At 39.1% G+C, this 17,680-nt stretch overlaps 1 protein-coding gene and 1 non-coding gene across 33 annotated transcripts in view; one reads left to right on the forward strand and one right to left on the reverse strand.

Moving 5' to 3' along the window:
• Window positions 1-9,590, forward strand: part of LOC126266845 (transcriptional repressor CTCF) — a 147,792-nt gene extending 138,202 nt beyond the window's left edge. For all 32 annotated transcript variants that reach the window (XM_049971420.1, XM_049971415.1, XM_049971419.1 and 29 more), the window contains one exon: window positions 7,816-9,590. In XM_049971420.1, coding sequence (XP_049827377.1) covers window positions 7,816-7,893 — 78 coding nt within the window. In that variant the 3' untranslated portion in view covers window positions 7,894-9,590. The remainder of the gene's footprint in view (window positions 1-7,815) is intronic.
• Window positions 9,591-14,720: 5,130 nt separating this feature from the next.
• Window positions 14,721-14,795, reverse strand: Trnas-cga (transfer RNA serine (anticodon CGA)). Its single transcript has one exon. It is a non-coding gene; the product is annotated as a tRNA-Ser (tRNA).
• Window positions 14,796-17,680: the final 2,885 nt, after the last annotated feature.

Here is a 17,680-nt window from a genome sequence, read left to right on the forward strand (position 1 = left end):
CAATTGAGCAGACTGGACACTTTGTAGTGAGCTACCCCAGTTTGAACATTGTGTCAGTGTCGAGGAATGGGAGGATCATATCATCAAAATGATCCATTGCGCCGCTGAAGCACCCATTCCACAGCCCACAGGGCAACTGAAGAGGCAGCCTGTTCCCTGGTGGAGCAATGACTGCCACTCTGCAATCAGGATTGGGAATGTGGCTGTGCAAAGGTGGGTCAACTGCAGAGAATCTTGCAGCCTTTGGGTGGCAAGGGCAAAATGTCGCCACATTATTTGAGAGAGCAAGAAGAGACCATGCCAACAGTTCCTGAACAGCATTAATTGTTTCATGAAGTGTTCTGTTGTATGGGATACCATCAGCAGATCTTCTGGCAGAGGAGGGAGGTGCCCCATGGCTGCTATAATGGGCAACAGCAGTCTCCAAACCAGACTGTGAGACATTGCCCAGCCTATGGCGGCCTGTTTTGCCATAGTTACTGCAACCACCTGTGTGGATTGAGGTTTCCAGCACCACAAAGCGGTTAATGAGAGGAGTGGTCTGGACTTCTGGTCCACCACTGATGAGGATTACAACTGCCCATTTTCCTTATGGGAACTGGATTCTACATTGTCTGTGGCTCATGACACATCCCCCGGTCACGGCAGAATCCATTACAGTATGCTATGGCATCTCACAAGGTAAAAGAAAGATATCTTCCTCGCACTTTTTAGTGCCATTTGGACATCATATCACTTTCCTGACTCGTAGCATGAGACACTTTTAATTCCTCTTTTAAAACCTGGGAAAGACTGTACATGCCTGAGTAGTTACTGTAGTGTTGCCCTTACTAGTTGTGTGGGGCAGACCTTGGAGCAAATGGTCAACTGCCAACTTATGTGGCTCTTAGCATCCAGGCAACTCCATAGTTGATTGCGTGGTGGCTTCAGGAGGTATCGCTTCACCTTCGATAACTTGGCCCTCATGGAGGCTATACAACAGGCTTTCCTGCATTCTGCACCAGCATCACCTTCTAAGTATGTTTCTTGACCTCGAGAAGGCCTGCAATACTACTTGGAGGCATCTTATCTTCGAGCGACTTCACAAATGGGATTTTCGTGGATGTCTTCCCATTTTTATTCGGTCCTTTTCTCTCGCAATGGTTTTTTCGATACTGAACCAAAGACATTCTGTCTGCTGCTTTCTTTGAGCTGCAGAACAGCGTCCATCAATATAGTGTTTTAAGTGCGACTGTCTTTGCCATAGCTAATAATAGCATTATGTCAGACGTGAAAAGTCCTGTACAGTGTTCTTTGTTTGTCGGCCGGCGTGGCAGTGCGGTTCTAGGTGCTTCAGTCTGGAACCGCGCAACCGCTACTGATGCAGGTTCGAATCCTGCCTCGGGCATGGATGTGTGTGATGTCCTTAGGTTAGGTAGCTTTAAGTAGTTCTAAGTTCTAGGGGACTGATGACCTCAGATGTTAAGTCCCATAGTGCTCAGAGCCATTTTTAGATGGTCTTTGTTTGGGGATGACTTCTCTGTGTTTTGCTCTTCTTCAAGCCGTGCAACAACAACATGTCACTTGCAGCTAATCGATCAACATGTAGATGAATGGATGTGGAAGAGTGGTTTTAAGTTTTCAACCGAGAAGTCTGTTATTGTTCTTTTACACAGTTCTCATTCTGTTTTAAACTTTTATTAACTGAGAATGAGGGACACTGTTCTTAATCTCAAAGACCTGATGAGGTTTCTGGGTCTCATATTTGACTGTAAACTTACATGGTTGCTACATATTAAGGATCTGAAAAAATGGTCCCTTAAGGCTTTAAGTATTTTGAAATGTTTTTCCCCCAGTACATAGGGAACCGACAGGACTTGTCTGCTCTGGTTTTGCAGAGCTTTTGTGTGAACTCAGATAGATTATGAGTGCACAGTTTGTGGGCTATGAAACCCTCTATTTAAAGATGTTGGATGTCGTTTACCATAAAGGGATTCAGTTGGCCACTGGGGCATTCAGAACAAGGCCATACCAAGCTTCTGTGCAGAGGCTGATGAACTGCCAATTCACATTAGATGACTGCCAGGCATATAAAACATGTCCACACCATGCGCAATTGCATACCATATTACTGCTCAGCCTCTCCACTGGAAAGGCTTTTTCGTAACCAGCAACAAGCAATGAGGCCCTATGGGATTTGTGCAAGGGATTACCTTTTAAAGATGGGTGTGGCTGGTCTTTATGTTTTACATTTAGGTTATAGCAGATTTCCACCTTGCCTCTTCCAGAGGCCCAGACTTATTTTAAACTTGACCAATTTTAAGAAAGACTGTACACCAGATTTTACATTTCAAACTCTGTTTTTTAACATTTTAGATATGCATCACAGTTTCACATTAGTGTACACTGATGGCTCCAAACAATGGAATTCCCTTGGCTGCTCTGTAATGTTCCCCGACCATGTCACCAGGATTCGCCTTCATGATGAGTATACTGTTTTCTCGGCGGAGCTCCATGAGGTACTCAAGGCACTGGAGCAGATGCGGCGTATTCAAGGCAAATGGTTTCTCATCTGCTCTGATTTCCTTAGTGCCTTACAATCATTACAGAACACGTATCCAGCTGAGAAGTTGGCCCAACTGATGTGTGACCAATTATACTTGCTCCAGTGGCAGCGAAAGCCAGTGTCATTCTGCTGGGTACCAAGGCCTGCGGGGACACAGGGAAATGAACAGGCTGATCGGGCTGCCAAGGAGGCCTTTAGAAGACAGGATGTGGAACAGTGTTCTATTCCCCTGCAGGCTGTCATTTTTGCACTACATTGGAAGTTCATGCAGTTGTGGGATAAGGAATGGCAGGCAGTAGTGGACAACAAACTGCAGTTGGTGACGTCAACTATCTGGCCATGCCATTCTTCCTGCCTGTTGCTCAGGCGGGATGAAGTGAGCCTCACACGTCTTCAAATTGGGCACTGCCCTCTTCCTCACGGCCTTTTACTACAGCGAGATGATCCCGCATTTTGTGATGTTCGTTGTGTGCAACCATCTGTACACTGTATTTTAACAGAGTGCATTTTATACTGTGCTGCAAAGGCAGAAGCAAATATCGGAGGGGATATGCCCTCTATTTTAGCTGATGGTGAGGCGAGTATGAGAAGTTTTAAAGTTTTGTGATGTGTCTAAACTTTCAGGCTAGAGGTTTTAGTGTGCTGCAGAGTAGCTACTTCATTCTTTTTTAGTCTTGTGGTCAGCCAGACACATCTATCTGCTATATTGTTTTAACTCCTTCTACAACTTTCTACCTGTTTAGTTAATATTTTACTGTTGTGCTTCCGTGTGAGTGCACATAGTTTCCCACATTTTGTTACTCTTAGTTTCCATGCTTTTTTTATATTTTTGTGTCGATACAAAGTGAAAAGTTTTGCAAGTCTTATGACTCTTAATATCATTTACCTACTGTGGCATCCTGATAGAAAATCTTCAGTAGCAGTAGCAATATTATGAAAAAGAAAGATGCTACTCACCATATAGCAGAGATGCAGATAGGCACAACAAAAAGACTTTCACAGTTAAAGCTTTTGGCCGTTAAGGCTTTCGTCAACAATAGTACACACACACACACACACACACACACACACACACACACACACACACACACACCAGCTTTTCCCTGCAATACATCCTACGTTCCCGTAACCCTCCTGGTCTCAACCTTTGTTAGTCACTGTCCTCACCCATCCAGCCCCTTTCCCTCTTCCCATTCCAACACTACACAGCCTTCATTCCACCACCAAACCCCTTATTTTTATTTCTCTCCTTTTCCACTACTTCCCCCGCCCTCTTCCCTCACCTCCGTCTAATCTGGAGCACTTCACTGTGTGCCACTCCCACCATACTATCCCTCCACCCCCCCCACCCCCCCCCCAGCTTCCTCCTTACCCCCACCCAGTTGCCATTCCCATCATGTACTGATGCTGCTGAGACTGCAGTTGTCGTCTATTGTTGACGAAGGCCTTAATGGCTGAAAGCTTTAATTGTGAGAGTCTTTTTGTTGTGCCTATCTGCAACTCAGCATCTCCACTATATGGTGAGTAGGAGCTTTCCTTTTCATAATATTTTTCCATTCCACCCTGGATTTTTCAGTAGCAGTAGTTCAGTTATGTGCAATAATATTAATTGAAGTGGAGCACTTGGGTTGGGAGTGGGAGAGGGGGACTCTCAGTTCAGGCTTGATTTTCATTAGCACCAAATGAATGCACATCTGTCAGTTTGATGATACAGGATGGAGTCTCCCTTTTTGCAACAGTCTGCAAATATTGTTGATGTCATCACAAACTTCCATTTGTAGCCGTAATAAGTAATTGAAGTGTATACAAAAGTGACTGTTTAAATGTTAAGACAGATTTTAACTGCTTGTCTGCATTTTTTTAAAAAACAAAGTTGATGATAGAGACTGATTTTAATGTGGGAACAACCATTTTACCCAAGGATTTCATGAAGTATATCACATTACTCTGGTATACAAAGTGGGATGAGTTGGAATAATGTTGGAAATTGTTTTATAAATTTACTTAGAAAAATACCATGGTGGGACACTTGCAAATGACTTGAAAATGTGTTATTAGTTCCAATGTTTTCATAAAAATGACTTACTTATTTCATTTTTCTTCTTTTTGCCACAGACGCCCTGATCCCAAAGCTACACATTATATTTATATACAAAAAGCGCATGTGTTGTGTTTCATTCCACTGATATTTATTGGAACCAATGTTTGGCTTATTAGGTCATCGTCACGTAACAGTTATTATTATCCAAAACTATTGTCAGTATTATAAGTCACAAGCCAGTTTATAATAACTAACAAAACTACACGTTTTTCACCCTTAAATGTGAAATTGTCATACCAAGAAGTGTTAGAAGAACCAACAGACAAACTATATTCATTTATTATTACTACTCAAAGAGAAAGGATTCATTTGTTATCGCTAGTTCTTACAAAACTGGCTATGAAAACATAAACCTCACTCTGTTTCTCTAAAATGTACCTCGAATTGCTTTATATATACAATTTTGTGACTGAAGGTTATTGCTTCTGTAGAAAATGCATCATTTACTTTACCCTAAATTGGAATCAGTAGGACAAACCAGCCTTGGAGAATGTTAATTTTCACCATATTTGAGTCCCACCAATTATAAAGACACTGTTATTTGGTGAAAGAGAGGGGAAGGAGAGGGTGGAGGAAGAAACAAATCATAAATAGATGTAGGATTAATGGAAAAGTAGTCACAAAGAGTGGAAGGGAAAAGTGTGTGTGTGTGTGTGTGTGTGTGTGTGTGTGTGTGTGTGTGTGTGTGTGTGTGTGTGTGTGTGAGTGAGAGAGAGAGAGAGAGAGAGAGAGAGAGAGAGAGAGAGAGAGAGGGGGGAGGGGGGGGGGAATAGATGTTAGAAAAGATATAGCATTAACAGCAGCTACATCTAGGTTCCATCAAACTGCTCAGCTTATTAATAACTGTGTTAATGTATAAGATACTTTCCCTTTAATATTGTTTGTATATTCTTTTAACATTCCATGTAGTGAGGGTTGGCTGTAGCATATTCGGGACCAAATTTGAGCACCAGTTGCCCTTTTATTTTCATTTATGATTACCATGACCAGTTTCGGCAACCGAGGCCATTTTTCAGGAGTTATATGAGAACTCTCATGTCAGTTGTCCTGTAACCACTGAAAAATTGCCTTGTTGGATGAATCCAGTTTTGATGATCACAAATTTTAAAAAAAAGTGCAACTGGTGCTGTGATTTGATCTCAGTTTATACCATCACTTGCCCCTTGGTCGAGGCTCAGACAGCAGGAAGTTGGATGCAGACATGGGCAGGAAGTGTTATTGCCAGTGACAGTTAAATAGGATACCAGCAGTGCCCAGCACATCTGGATCTTAACTCCGCAAGCCACCATATTGTGTGTGATGAAGAGTTCAAAGTGTACCAGTTTCTGGGTGGTACACCTTCAGACTTGCAGTTACCATATGAAATTAGAATTATTCATAGTTTTCCTGCTTCTGTGTATACATCTGAAGGTGGATAGATATTAGACGTTCTTTCGAAAGCAAATTACATAATACTAAATAATTACTCTCCTTACAAACTCAAACATGGTCCCTCAGTTGGTTATATGGGAGGGTTGAATAATATAACTTAATCTTTACAGTCATTCTACATCATTGGTTTCAAAGGATCTAAAATAAGTAAAAAACACATGTCGTATCATAAATTGTCCTTATTCGGTTTGACACAGGCATACCTTCAAATTGGTATTGCTAGTAACTGAGGATTAACAGGTCACCTTATTTTTAATGGCTTCATGCAATGCCCCATAAAACCAAATACAAAACAAAACAAAGGTTGAAGATACTTTGTATGTAGGACTTCAAGATACTGGGTATCTTTGAACTTCACGATCATGAATATAAAGGAGGACATAAAGCATTGTTCCATTCGGACTTAAGCTTTGGCCATAAGCTAATCGAATCAAAGATATTAAAAACTGTAACACACAGGAACCTGCTACAACATACCTGCCATTTGGCTTCTCCCACCCACCACCAGTCCCTCGGAACTGTGGAGATGGGAAATTGCACTCCAGGTTCCCTAGGAACCTGCTACAACGTACGTGCCATTTGGCTTCTCCCACCCAACACCACTCCCTCGGAACTGCGGAGATGGGTACTTGCACTCCAACACATCCTTTCATCCCGCCATCCCCCTAGATTGAACCTACATTGAACCTCACTCCCATTTGCACTTCAGTCTTCTCCTTTTTCCCTCTCCTCTTTAGCCATTCACGCATCTTTTCATCCTACATAATTGTGTTTATCTTTATACTATATACCTCTTTACTTCAGGCAGAAGGTTTGATGTGGAAGAAAGAGGGGTAAAGGAAAAGGACTGGAGAAGTCTAGGAAAAGGTGTAGGTTTTGAAAAATCTGCCAGAACCACGGGTCAAGGGAGACTTACCGGATGGGATGAGAAGGAAAGACAGACTGTTGGGGACTGCACCAAATGAGATTTCAATTCTCTCACAAATCTCATCCAGTGCAGTCCCTAACACTCAGTATTTCCTCCTGATCCCGTCCGGTAAATCTTCCCTGACAAGTGGTTCTGGGTGACTTCCCCAAAATCTACACCTTTTCCTAGACCTCTCCAATCCTTTTTCTTCAGCCATTTTGCTTCCCCTTCAACTCTCCTGCCTGAAGAGGTAGCCACTGGCTCCAAAACCTTGCCTAATTATAACCTTTTATGTATGTGTTCTGCTGCCACTTGCTGAGTAGATTTTTTGTCTATCCAATTACATTATTTTGTCAAAAATTGATTGTTTTCATTGTCATAATTTATAAATCCCGTGACATGTACAGTTTTTGTGTCTCCCAGTAGAAACTTGCAGTTGTATTTTCCAAGTCACTCAGACTCTACCTGTTGCTTTTCCCTTTTCTTGATCCCAGTTTTATTATTATTATTATTATTATTATTATTATTATTATTATTATTATTATTTTCTTCACATCAGTACCATGTTGTAAGATAATTATAGTATTGGTTGATGCAGCAGTTTTCATGTATGTTTTAGAACATTCCTTTCAACAATTGTTTATTATATGAGTTGCTTAGATTGATTTGATATAGAGAAGAGAAACTCTAAAACAGTTCAGCAATATAGGAATTAACTAATTTCTGCCAGATTTCACTTTTTAAAGTTTTATTGCTTCAGAATCTTATTAAATGTGCCATTGCATCCATAAACTTTGCTTAATATTCTTTTTTATTTCATATTTTTCCTAGGACGAGCCAGACGGTGAGGATGATGACGATGATAATACCAAGACAACGATTCAGCTTCTGGAAGCAATACGTCAGTAAATTGTGATACGTTATTTATATACATATATATGACTGTGCATTATGATCAGTACAATCTGACACTTTACTGTGCAGAAGGTGGCTGTTTGATGAAACACATTCCCAAAGAATGTCAGAACAATAAGCAGCAGAAGCTGCTGTTTGACTTCTGTGGTTAATTGGACATTTCTGAACAGTGGATCCGCCCTTTAATGTAAATAGTGTAGTTGCCATGTACATATTAATGTTCAGAGTGTCAATTCTAGCATTCTATTGTGACTATAGCTTTTTTTAAATATTCGAATGGATATAATGTACAAATATCAAATGTTTAAAACATTTGTAAATCGGACAGAATTTTCTACAGCATGTTCTGGTTTATCCAGACTGTGCAATAGCAGTTCTCTATGAGAAATACTACTAATGTTATAACAGCATACTTGCAGAAGTACTTGTTATGTGTATAGTCTTAGTGAGTTATCAGCTGCATGAATTGTGAATGTCATAGTTTTCTTTATTTATACATTTTTGTCACAGACAATGACATATTTAAAATCTGCCAGTGCTTGTTTTGCTCTTTTCACATCCAGAAGTAATATGTTCTGTACTGAGAAAGAAAGAATGGGCTGTGAGTCACTTTCATCAAGAAACTGGAAATAATTTTATTTCCTAAAACTGCATAAACATATTAATTGCTTCAATTTTTAAGTGCAGAGATGTTTGTTTGTTTGTTCAGTTAATGGTAATTTTTACCGTGTAAAAAGTTACTCTTTTTTCAGTGATTATTTCACTTTATTTTGTATAACTGCAACAACTCTTGTGCATATTCTCATCATTGTGGTACGTAAATGTTATGCATAAGTTTGTCAAAGAAAGACCATCAGATGTAATTTTTTTTTTAAGATAAATCAATCTTTTGACTGCCATCAGTACCAAAGCTCTGTAGTTTGCAGTATGAAAGGTGTAAAATATTTTCATGTCATAAATATGTTCCAAGTAAGATAGGGACTACCTCCCAGGCACCATTGGACACACTATGAAAAAGCTGTTCAAAGTTTGAACAGAAACACTACTTAACATATAAGAGGTGTGTGTCTGTGTGTGTGTGTGTGTGTGTGTGTGTGTGTGTGTGTGTGTGAGGGGGGAAGAGGTACAGAAGAAATTATTCTAAAAGGAGTATGGAAATGTTTGTGATCCTATATTCAAATAAAAAGCATGAAAATGGCTGAAGATTCTGTAATACGTAATGCAAAATGTGAAGATTTTGTCATGATGTTTCTACTCTAAATGGAAGTAAATTAGCTATGTTTGAAGGAACATGTATGTAAATTATTGTGAAATTAAGAGTCAAAAGATAAATATTGATCTGTTTTGTGAAGACACTGTGATAAATTAATTACACTCTTACCATATCATGATATTGTACACTTTCAGATATTTTCTTTCATTAATCTTGATGGCTGCCAAAATATTGACCAGTTTTAACTTGTCATTTAACCTTACACCTTTCATATGTATTGTAATGCGTCTTTTGTTTCTGACAGATCACACGATTTCTGTAAATGTACCTGTTTCGTCTTTGTGAAGATATTTGTTATGATGATCACATCTGTTGCAGCGATGAGAGAAATATGCAGTATTTTGGGGAAAAATACAAAATATAATAAGAAAAATGCTCATTCTCTGATTCCGAATAAATTGTTTCATTGTTTTAAGAATATTCATTTTTTAATCTATTAAATTGGTACACTAGCTGATAAAAAGTATCCGGATATCCCTATATAATGCAGAATCAATCACTAGATGTCAGGCACTAGGCAAGTAGCATTGCTTTGTCAATAGAGAAGTAGGAACAGCAGAATGAATCAGTCAGAAGAACTCAGTGACTTTGAATGTAGACTAGTTATTGAATGCCAACCATCAGAGACATTTCAGCCCTTCTAAAGCTGCTGAAGTTGACTGTTATTGATATTACTATGAAGTAGAAACATCAAGGGGCAACCACTGTTAAACCAAGAGTAGGCGGACCTCGTGTACTGACAAACAGGGACCATAGAGCATTGTGGAAGTTGGTTGTAAAAAATCACATGAAATCAGTGGAAGGAATTCCCTGAGAGTTCTTAAGTGATACCAGCAGTCTAACTAGCACAATGACTATGTATAAGAAGATAAAAAGAATGGGGTACAGTGGTCAAACAGCTCCTCACGACTACACATTTCTGCAGGCAGTACAAGCAATACTTGAGGTGGTGTCAAGAGCGATACCACAACACAGTGAGTGACTGGAAATGAGTGATTTGGATTGAGTAGTTACGCCATATGCTGTGCCAAGCCAGTCAAAATGTTTGGATTTGCTGAATGCCTAGAGAATGTTACCTGCCATCTGATGTAGTGCCAACGGTCAAGTATGGAGGAGACTGATGTTAAGGTATGGGGGTTGTTTCCCACAGTTAGAATGTAGTCCCATTATTTAACTTAAGGCAAGACTAAATGCAGAAGGATATACTGAACACATTTTATTGTGTTGTGTACTGTGCACAGTAGAGTAACAGTTTGGCAACAATGATTGATTGTATCAGCACAACAGTGAACCCTGTCATAAAATAGCATGTGTGAGTCAGTGATTTGTGGACAATTAACATTCCTGAAATAGACTGGCCTGTCCTAAGTCCCAATCTGAACCCAATGGAACACCTAGGTAATGGGTTAGACATGGATGTACTCCAAATTATGTCCACTAATAAGTGTTCGGGTGCTTTTCATCAGGGAGTGTATGTGAACCGTCTGTTTTACTAAATTACAGAGCAGATTCTGTCTTTTGGTCCATTTTCTTGTAATGAGATTTCTGTGATCCCTCAGCCCTTTTCCTTCTTTACTTCCCAATGAATAAAATGATGGAAGAAGATTGGAGTTTAGTGTCCCATCAACAAGAGTTCATTAGAGATGGAGCATAAGCTCAGGTTAAGGAAGGACAGGGAAGGAAATTGTTCATGCTCTTTCAGTGGAATCATCCCACCATTTGCCTTTAGCAATTTAGGGAAATCATGGAAAACGTAAATTGGGATGGTGAGTTGGTCATTTGAATGATTGTTCTCTCAAATGCAATCCTAGTGTGATAACCACTCCACCACCTTGCCCCATCCCAATGAGCAGTTGGATTTCTTGGCACAGTTGTCTTTAATAGACATGGCATACTAAGTCACTGTTTTCAAAATATTATAGATCAGTTTGAGAATACTGGAGAACATACTTGTTGTAATCTCTCTTAAATGGAACTATTACATGACTTGAATGATCGATTGGATATAATTTTCTTCTTAGGATGTATCAATTGCATTATTTGAGATGCATAAAAGTACTGAACTCTTACTGAATACCATCGTGCAGTGTTCTTGTCAGTAACAAATTTATGAGTATGGTGGATTCTGTGCATTTTTTTTAATTGGAAATATTATTGGATCATGTTGTGGACTAAAATAAACAAATATTGTAAATATAGTACATGAAAATTCGCAGGGGTGTCATGAGAACCGTATGCAACTGGTAATGTTTTGTTATAAAGCCGTATACAAATAGATGGTATCTCCTCTTACAGTTCATAATGTGATTAAGAAAATGTTCAAGGGTAAAAAGATTAAGGTAGACAGTAGTGCCGTGTTGTCAGTCAGCAGAACAAATATACAAAGAAGTATAACTGTTTTGAAAGATATTGGCTGCTTATAAATAATGTGATGTAAGTAAGCTATGTGGTTACAGAACACACCTGAAGTGTGGTATTTTGTCAGTACAAAAGCTGAATGAGCTCTGTTGTTTCAAAGTTAGCCCACTGGCACAAAACTAGTTAATAACATACACAAAACATTACTGTTTTCTCAGTTGCAGCTTTTTTCAAAGTTTTGCAATATCATCTGCAAAAAGGACTAATTCTGCCTGATGGAAAAAAAGGGTAGATCATAGGAAGAATAATTTGATCAAACACTGCATAAGGTTCTTGTAATTTATGTGGTGCCTCTCGTGAATTATTGCAACAGCTTAATGCACCTTTCTGCCATGTGTTACTTAAATAGGAAGTAAACCAAACTTTTACTGAATCAGATGTTCCATAAAAATGTAACTTCTCCAATCAAATGTTATGGCTGACAAAATTAAAAACTTATAGTGTTAGAGAAGATTCCTAACGGTGATACTATATCATTTAAAAATATTATTCTGTGTTCAGTCAATGTACAAACTGAGATGTTATGCATACCATTACTGCATAGCTGAGTGACAGCTTGAGTATTTCGCTTCCTTAAAAAGTTTGGAAAATGATGTGAGGAGAGATTCGCAGCTGGCTACTGATATCATAGAGCCATCCTTCAGAGACACCTAACAATGACATATTTCACACTTTCCAGAGTAAATATTAAATCATGAAGTGGCACATGTCAGACTAAGAACATATGTAATGTAGGGCTGCAATTTTTTATTGTATTACTGGCAGTCATTATTTTTGCTTAGGCAGTGAGAGAGATTCTAATTTCATTAAATTTTCTCTATATTGTTCGTTTGTTAGTGCTCTTCTGAACTACTTCCACCAGTTGTTTCAGCTACTCGTTAAAAGTGATTATTAAAACAATTGCGATCGGTGAACTGTATCTACATTCCTCCTTTCTTTCATAAAAAATTCTGTGGCTGCTTCCCCTCATTATGTTTAGAAATTTTTTGACTCATTCCACATCTTTGACGATCATTTCACTTGGGATGTACGGAAGGTACATTAGCATATTTGTTTTTCATTGAATATATTTGTCATGTATTTTTGTTCTTCTGACATGTTCTTCATCCTGGAGAATCTCCTCATGATGGATCAGTTGGAACAAAAAGTACATTTAACTAATCTCTCTTCTAGGAATAGTCTATACTGATTTGATTTTATTTCTTGAGCTTCCAGTTTCATTAAATTGTGTCTTCATCTGTCCTTTTATATTTTATAAAACATTGCAATACTCATATATTAACAAAAAATCAGTTTCTAAAAATGTAATGTTAAATATAATGTTACTGGATACACAACAAATCTCATCAAGTAGCACCAGGAGAAAAACCACATAAAAGTCACCTACAACCCTGGGTCAGGGGAGACTGAACCGGACAGGATGAGAAATTGAGACTGATTGTTGGATACTGCACTGGTGACTTTTCCAAACTGCCCCTTTTCTTAAATCTCACCTGTCCTTTTCCTTTGCCCCTCTTACATCTCTTTGGACCCTTCTGCCTTTTAAGAAATGAAAAGAAACTCACAAAAAATATGTTTAAATTTAGTACTGATGTCAAGCTTATTTAATCTTCGCAGAGGTAAGCTTATCTTCTGAAACTTTCATAGTTTTGCTATTAATATGGCACACTGTTTACTTTTCAGCATTTCTGAACTGTGCATCATTATCTTTCAATCCACTTACCTCAGGATAGGCATATGTTGGTTTAACTACTACTGTAATTTCAATCTGTTTACATATGAAACTAAAAAGGAAGTGAGGCAAAGGTGCCGCTGAACTCAAATTTATCATTTTTTTTTTTTTTTTTTTAATGTCTGACAGGCAGCACTATAATGCATAGAATTTGTTACGAAAATTGATGCTGGGGATCTGTGTACTGTAATAATTATGCGTATTCCCTCTTCCTGTGTCGGCTCAAGCAAGTGTGCTTATCTTTCTTAATCCATTTATAAGTTAGTAATTTATGTATATTTTATAAATTCATTATCTCTTTATTGTGAATGTGACAGTTCTTTTGTCTGTATGGATGTGCATAAATAAGCATTTAACTTATAATTATCTACATTTCAAATTTAAATCCCTGTGAGTGTGTCATTCTAAGTCAGATATAGTGCATTTTAAAAATCTCACCTAACCTCAATAATCTGTGGCTGTGCATTTGTGTAATGGCCCACCTTATGTTTTCTGCTACTATGTCTTTAACCCTACTGTGAATTATTCACATGTTGTTACTGAATCCTATGCATCTTCCAGCATTCCTAAAGAGCTCGCTTACCCTATGGTATACTGATGTTATACTCAAATTAATGCAGGGCTGGTCATGGAACCTCACAAATCTCACATCTGTATGTTCAGCATTTGCTTTATTTTGTCCCTCTCAACCCAATACTTTATTTTATATTTTTAGCCACATTCTTTCCAACTCCTGCAGGCTACCATCAGATTTATAGAGAATAATGAAAAAAATACTTTTAGTGTTTGATAGTAATGCCCTTTCCTTTGATTTAAATGTATGTTTTTACTGCCTTTCTTCCCATATAGAGAATAGTTACCTGGTGCCAATTTTAAGCTACTTCAATGTTTGTCACGTACTCCAAATGCACACTAGCTTAATTTACTGCTTTTGAAATATGCAAGTATCCAATTGAATTTTCTTTAAGCACATGCACAGCTTTTTATGTTTACATATCTTCACTATATTATAACAATTTAGGACTCCCACTCATTTCAACATATGACAGTAATTTTTGTACATTGTTTTTTGGCCTTCATGATACAGATCACAGTAGCATGATGGGTGATAATGAACTCGTGTCCTGATGTGTCAAGTTCATTGCATGGATTCTGAGAAGCTGATTACAGCATTGCTAGTGATGTTCATTTGTTTGCTTCATTCCCATAACCCACCAGAACCTCATACATCATACAGGTTTTTTTCAGACAGAAAAAAACTGGATGTTCTACACATTAAACACAATGTGAATTTGCTTTTAAAAAAACTGTAAAATAACAAAGAGAGATCCAAAATGAGATTTTCACTCTGCAGCGGAGTGTCCGCTGATATGAAACTTCCTGGCAGATTAAAACTGTGTGCCCGACCGAGACTCGAACTCGGGACCTTTGCCTTTCGCGGGCAAGTGCTCTACCAACTGAGCTACCGAAGCACGACTCACGCCTGGTACTCACAGCTTTACTTCTGCCAGTACCTCGTCTCCTACCTTCCAAACTTTACAGAAGCTCTCTTGCGAACCTTGCAGAACTAGCACTCTTGAAAGAAAGGATATTGTGGAGACATGGCTAAGCCACAGCCTGGGAGATGTTTCCAGAATGAGATTTTCACTCTGCAGTGGAGTGTGCGCTGATATGAAACTTCCTGGCAGATTAAAACTGTGTGCCCGACCCGGACTCGAACTCGGGACCTTTGCCTTTCGCGGATAATTGCCAGGAAGTTTCATATCAGCGCACACTCCGCTGCAGAGTGAAAATCTCATTCTGGAAACATCCTCCAGGCTGTGGCTAAGCCATGTCTCCGCAATATCCTTTCTTTCAGGAGTGCTAGTTCTGCAAGGTTCGCAGGAGAGCTTCTGTAAAGTTTGGAAGGTAGGAGACGAGGTATTGGCAGAAGTAAAGCTGTGAGTACCGGGCGTGAGTCGTGCTTCGGTAGCTCAGTTGGTAGAGCACTTGCCCGCAAAAGGCAAAGGTCCCGAGTTCGAGTCTCGGTCAGGCACACAGTTTTAATCTGCCAGGAAGTTTCATACCAGTGCACACTCCGCTGCAGAGTGAAAATCTCATTCTGGAAACATCCCCCAGGCTGTGGCTAAGCTATGTCTCCTCAATATCCTTTCTTTCAGGAGTGCTAGTTCTGCAAGGTTGGCAGGAGAGCTTCTGTAAAGTTTGGAAGGTAGGAGACGAGATACTCGCAGAAGTAAAGCTGTGAGTCCCGGGCGTGAGTCGTGCTTCGGCAGCTCAGTTGGTAGAGCACTTGCCCGCGAAAGGCAAAGGTCCCGAGTTCGAATCTCGGGTGGGCACACAGTTTTAATCTGCCAGGAAGTTTCAACAAAGAGATATAAGGCTGATCAGGATTTACCTTCAGAAGGTGTGATTCCTGAATTGCCATTACAAACATTTAAAACTGAGAAAACTACTCCTAGCTTTGTGAACTGTTAGTTTGTTCTTCACGAAGGAAAGCATGATATTCCTGGGAAGGAAAGCAGGTCATTCACATCCCAGGTTGAGAGTAAACTTTTGTGAGGTAGAGGGAACATAAGATGAAGGGGGAGGTATCAGAGAGAATAGGTTCACATTGTGCCATCTTCATTCCAGGGATGATAAGACAGACTCAAAAGTAAAAATGGAATGAGAGAAGTAGAATGACAGGTGCAGTTGCGAACAAACAGAAAAGGAGAAAATATATAAAAAAGGGAGATAAAAAATGATGAAAAATCGGGAAAGGAAAAAAAGAACTAGAGTAAAAAGTTTTTTTTATTTTTTGTCTTAAGCTCTCTTTTTTTTCAGATCTCTCTTTTCTGCCTTCCTCTTGCTTCTTAATTGCACTATACATTCCACTTTTCATTCCTTTTCCTCTCAGTCTATCTTTAGTTTTCAGTCTCTCATATCTGCTTTGGACTGAAACTGGCACAGTGCTTACCATTGTACTATCTTTGCCTGTGTAATTCTTCTGTCACCTCAACCTTCATACTGGCCTCCATCCTAACAGTAGGATCTCTCTTGAGATGGAGTCTGTGTCACCTCTGCTCCTTCCCAAATACACCCCCTTTCATCCCTGAGGAAGGAACTAACATTTCTGAAAGTCAGTAATGGTTTTTTTAATGAACGGCGTGTGTTTCTCTTTCTTTTTCTGATGAAGGCTGTGGCTGAAATATAATATGTAGGTGTCCTTTCATTGTGCCTGTCTGCAACTTAACACGACATATTTACTGTAAGTAGCAATCTATCTTTTCCATACATTGTTGATATTTCAGCCTGGAGTTGCCATTAAAAAAAAAATGTATCTGCAATCAGTACTAGAATTTCACCTACTGAAGGTAAACAGAGGTCAGCTGAACATTCTCCTGGCTAACAGAACATTTTTTCTGGCTAACAGCGTATGCTGTTAAGCTCTCTTAACTGACACAATGTCATACACATCTTTCTTCATTGTAGAGTGTGCTAGCTGTGACATTTTCGGATCTTAACACCCCCCTCACAATGAGTACCTGATCTTCAGTGTTAAAATCCTTACACCTTTGTCTTAAACTATGTTTCACCTGCCTAGGATGATTACTTGTTTTTGCAAAACTTGTGACCTTGTACCTTAACACATTCACTGTCATATGCATTATGTATGATGGACATTGGTTTTTCTGTTCATGAGTACATGCATGTGGTGCATATGCGATCACAGCTGCATTGAAAACAAATGGATGCCACATTCTACTGGCCAATGGCAAAAGCTCTGTGACGTTGGTTTTGTAGTGGCAGCACTGCATGAGAGGCAGTTGTTACGTGATTACGATTTAGTGTTGGTACGTGTTCCTTGCTGGTACTGGCATTTTGTTTACATATGTGGCATTGTGTAGTCCTTGTTTTCAATAAGATTTTGTTGTTGTTTGATGAAAAATGGATTCACAAGAGGAGAGAATCCGAAAATGGTTGAAGGAGTTGAGTGTATCTGATGAATCACTTTTTGGAAGTGGCAGTAATTCTGACCCAGATTATTGTGCTCCTTCCTCGAGTGAGAGTAGTAGTGAAGATGAAGTAATTCCACTGATGAAACAAGAGAGGTAACATGTAAGTTACTAATGATACATCCACAAATGGGGCAAATGAAGTATAATCTCCAATTGATGAAGACAGTGAAAGTAAGCTGTCGCCTGATGAGATATCTTGTTCTGATGGGCTCTCTACTTCATGAATAGAGTGATCTGATGTGCAGGGAAATGTGAACAAATGAGTTTCTCTGGTAACTGTGGAGTAGGCAGTGCACAGTCTACCTGCAAATAATTGTCCCATTGGCATTTACAGTTCTTTCTCTTGGTGAAGCAATGTGC

This window comes from Schistocerca gregaria, chromosome 4 (genome assembly GCF_023897955.1).
Source record: "Schistocerca gregaria isolate iqSchGreg1 chromosome 4, iqSchGreg1.2, whole genome shotgun sequence".
NCBI lineage: Eukaryota > Metazoa > Arthropoda > Insecta > Orthoptera > Acrididae > Schistocerca > Schistocerca gregaria.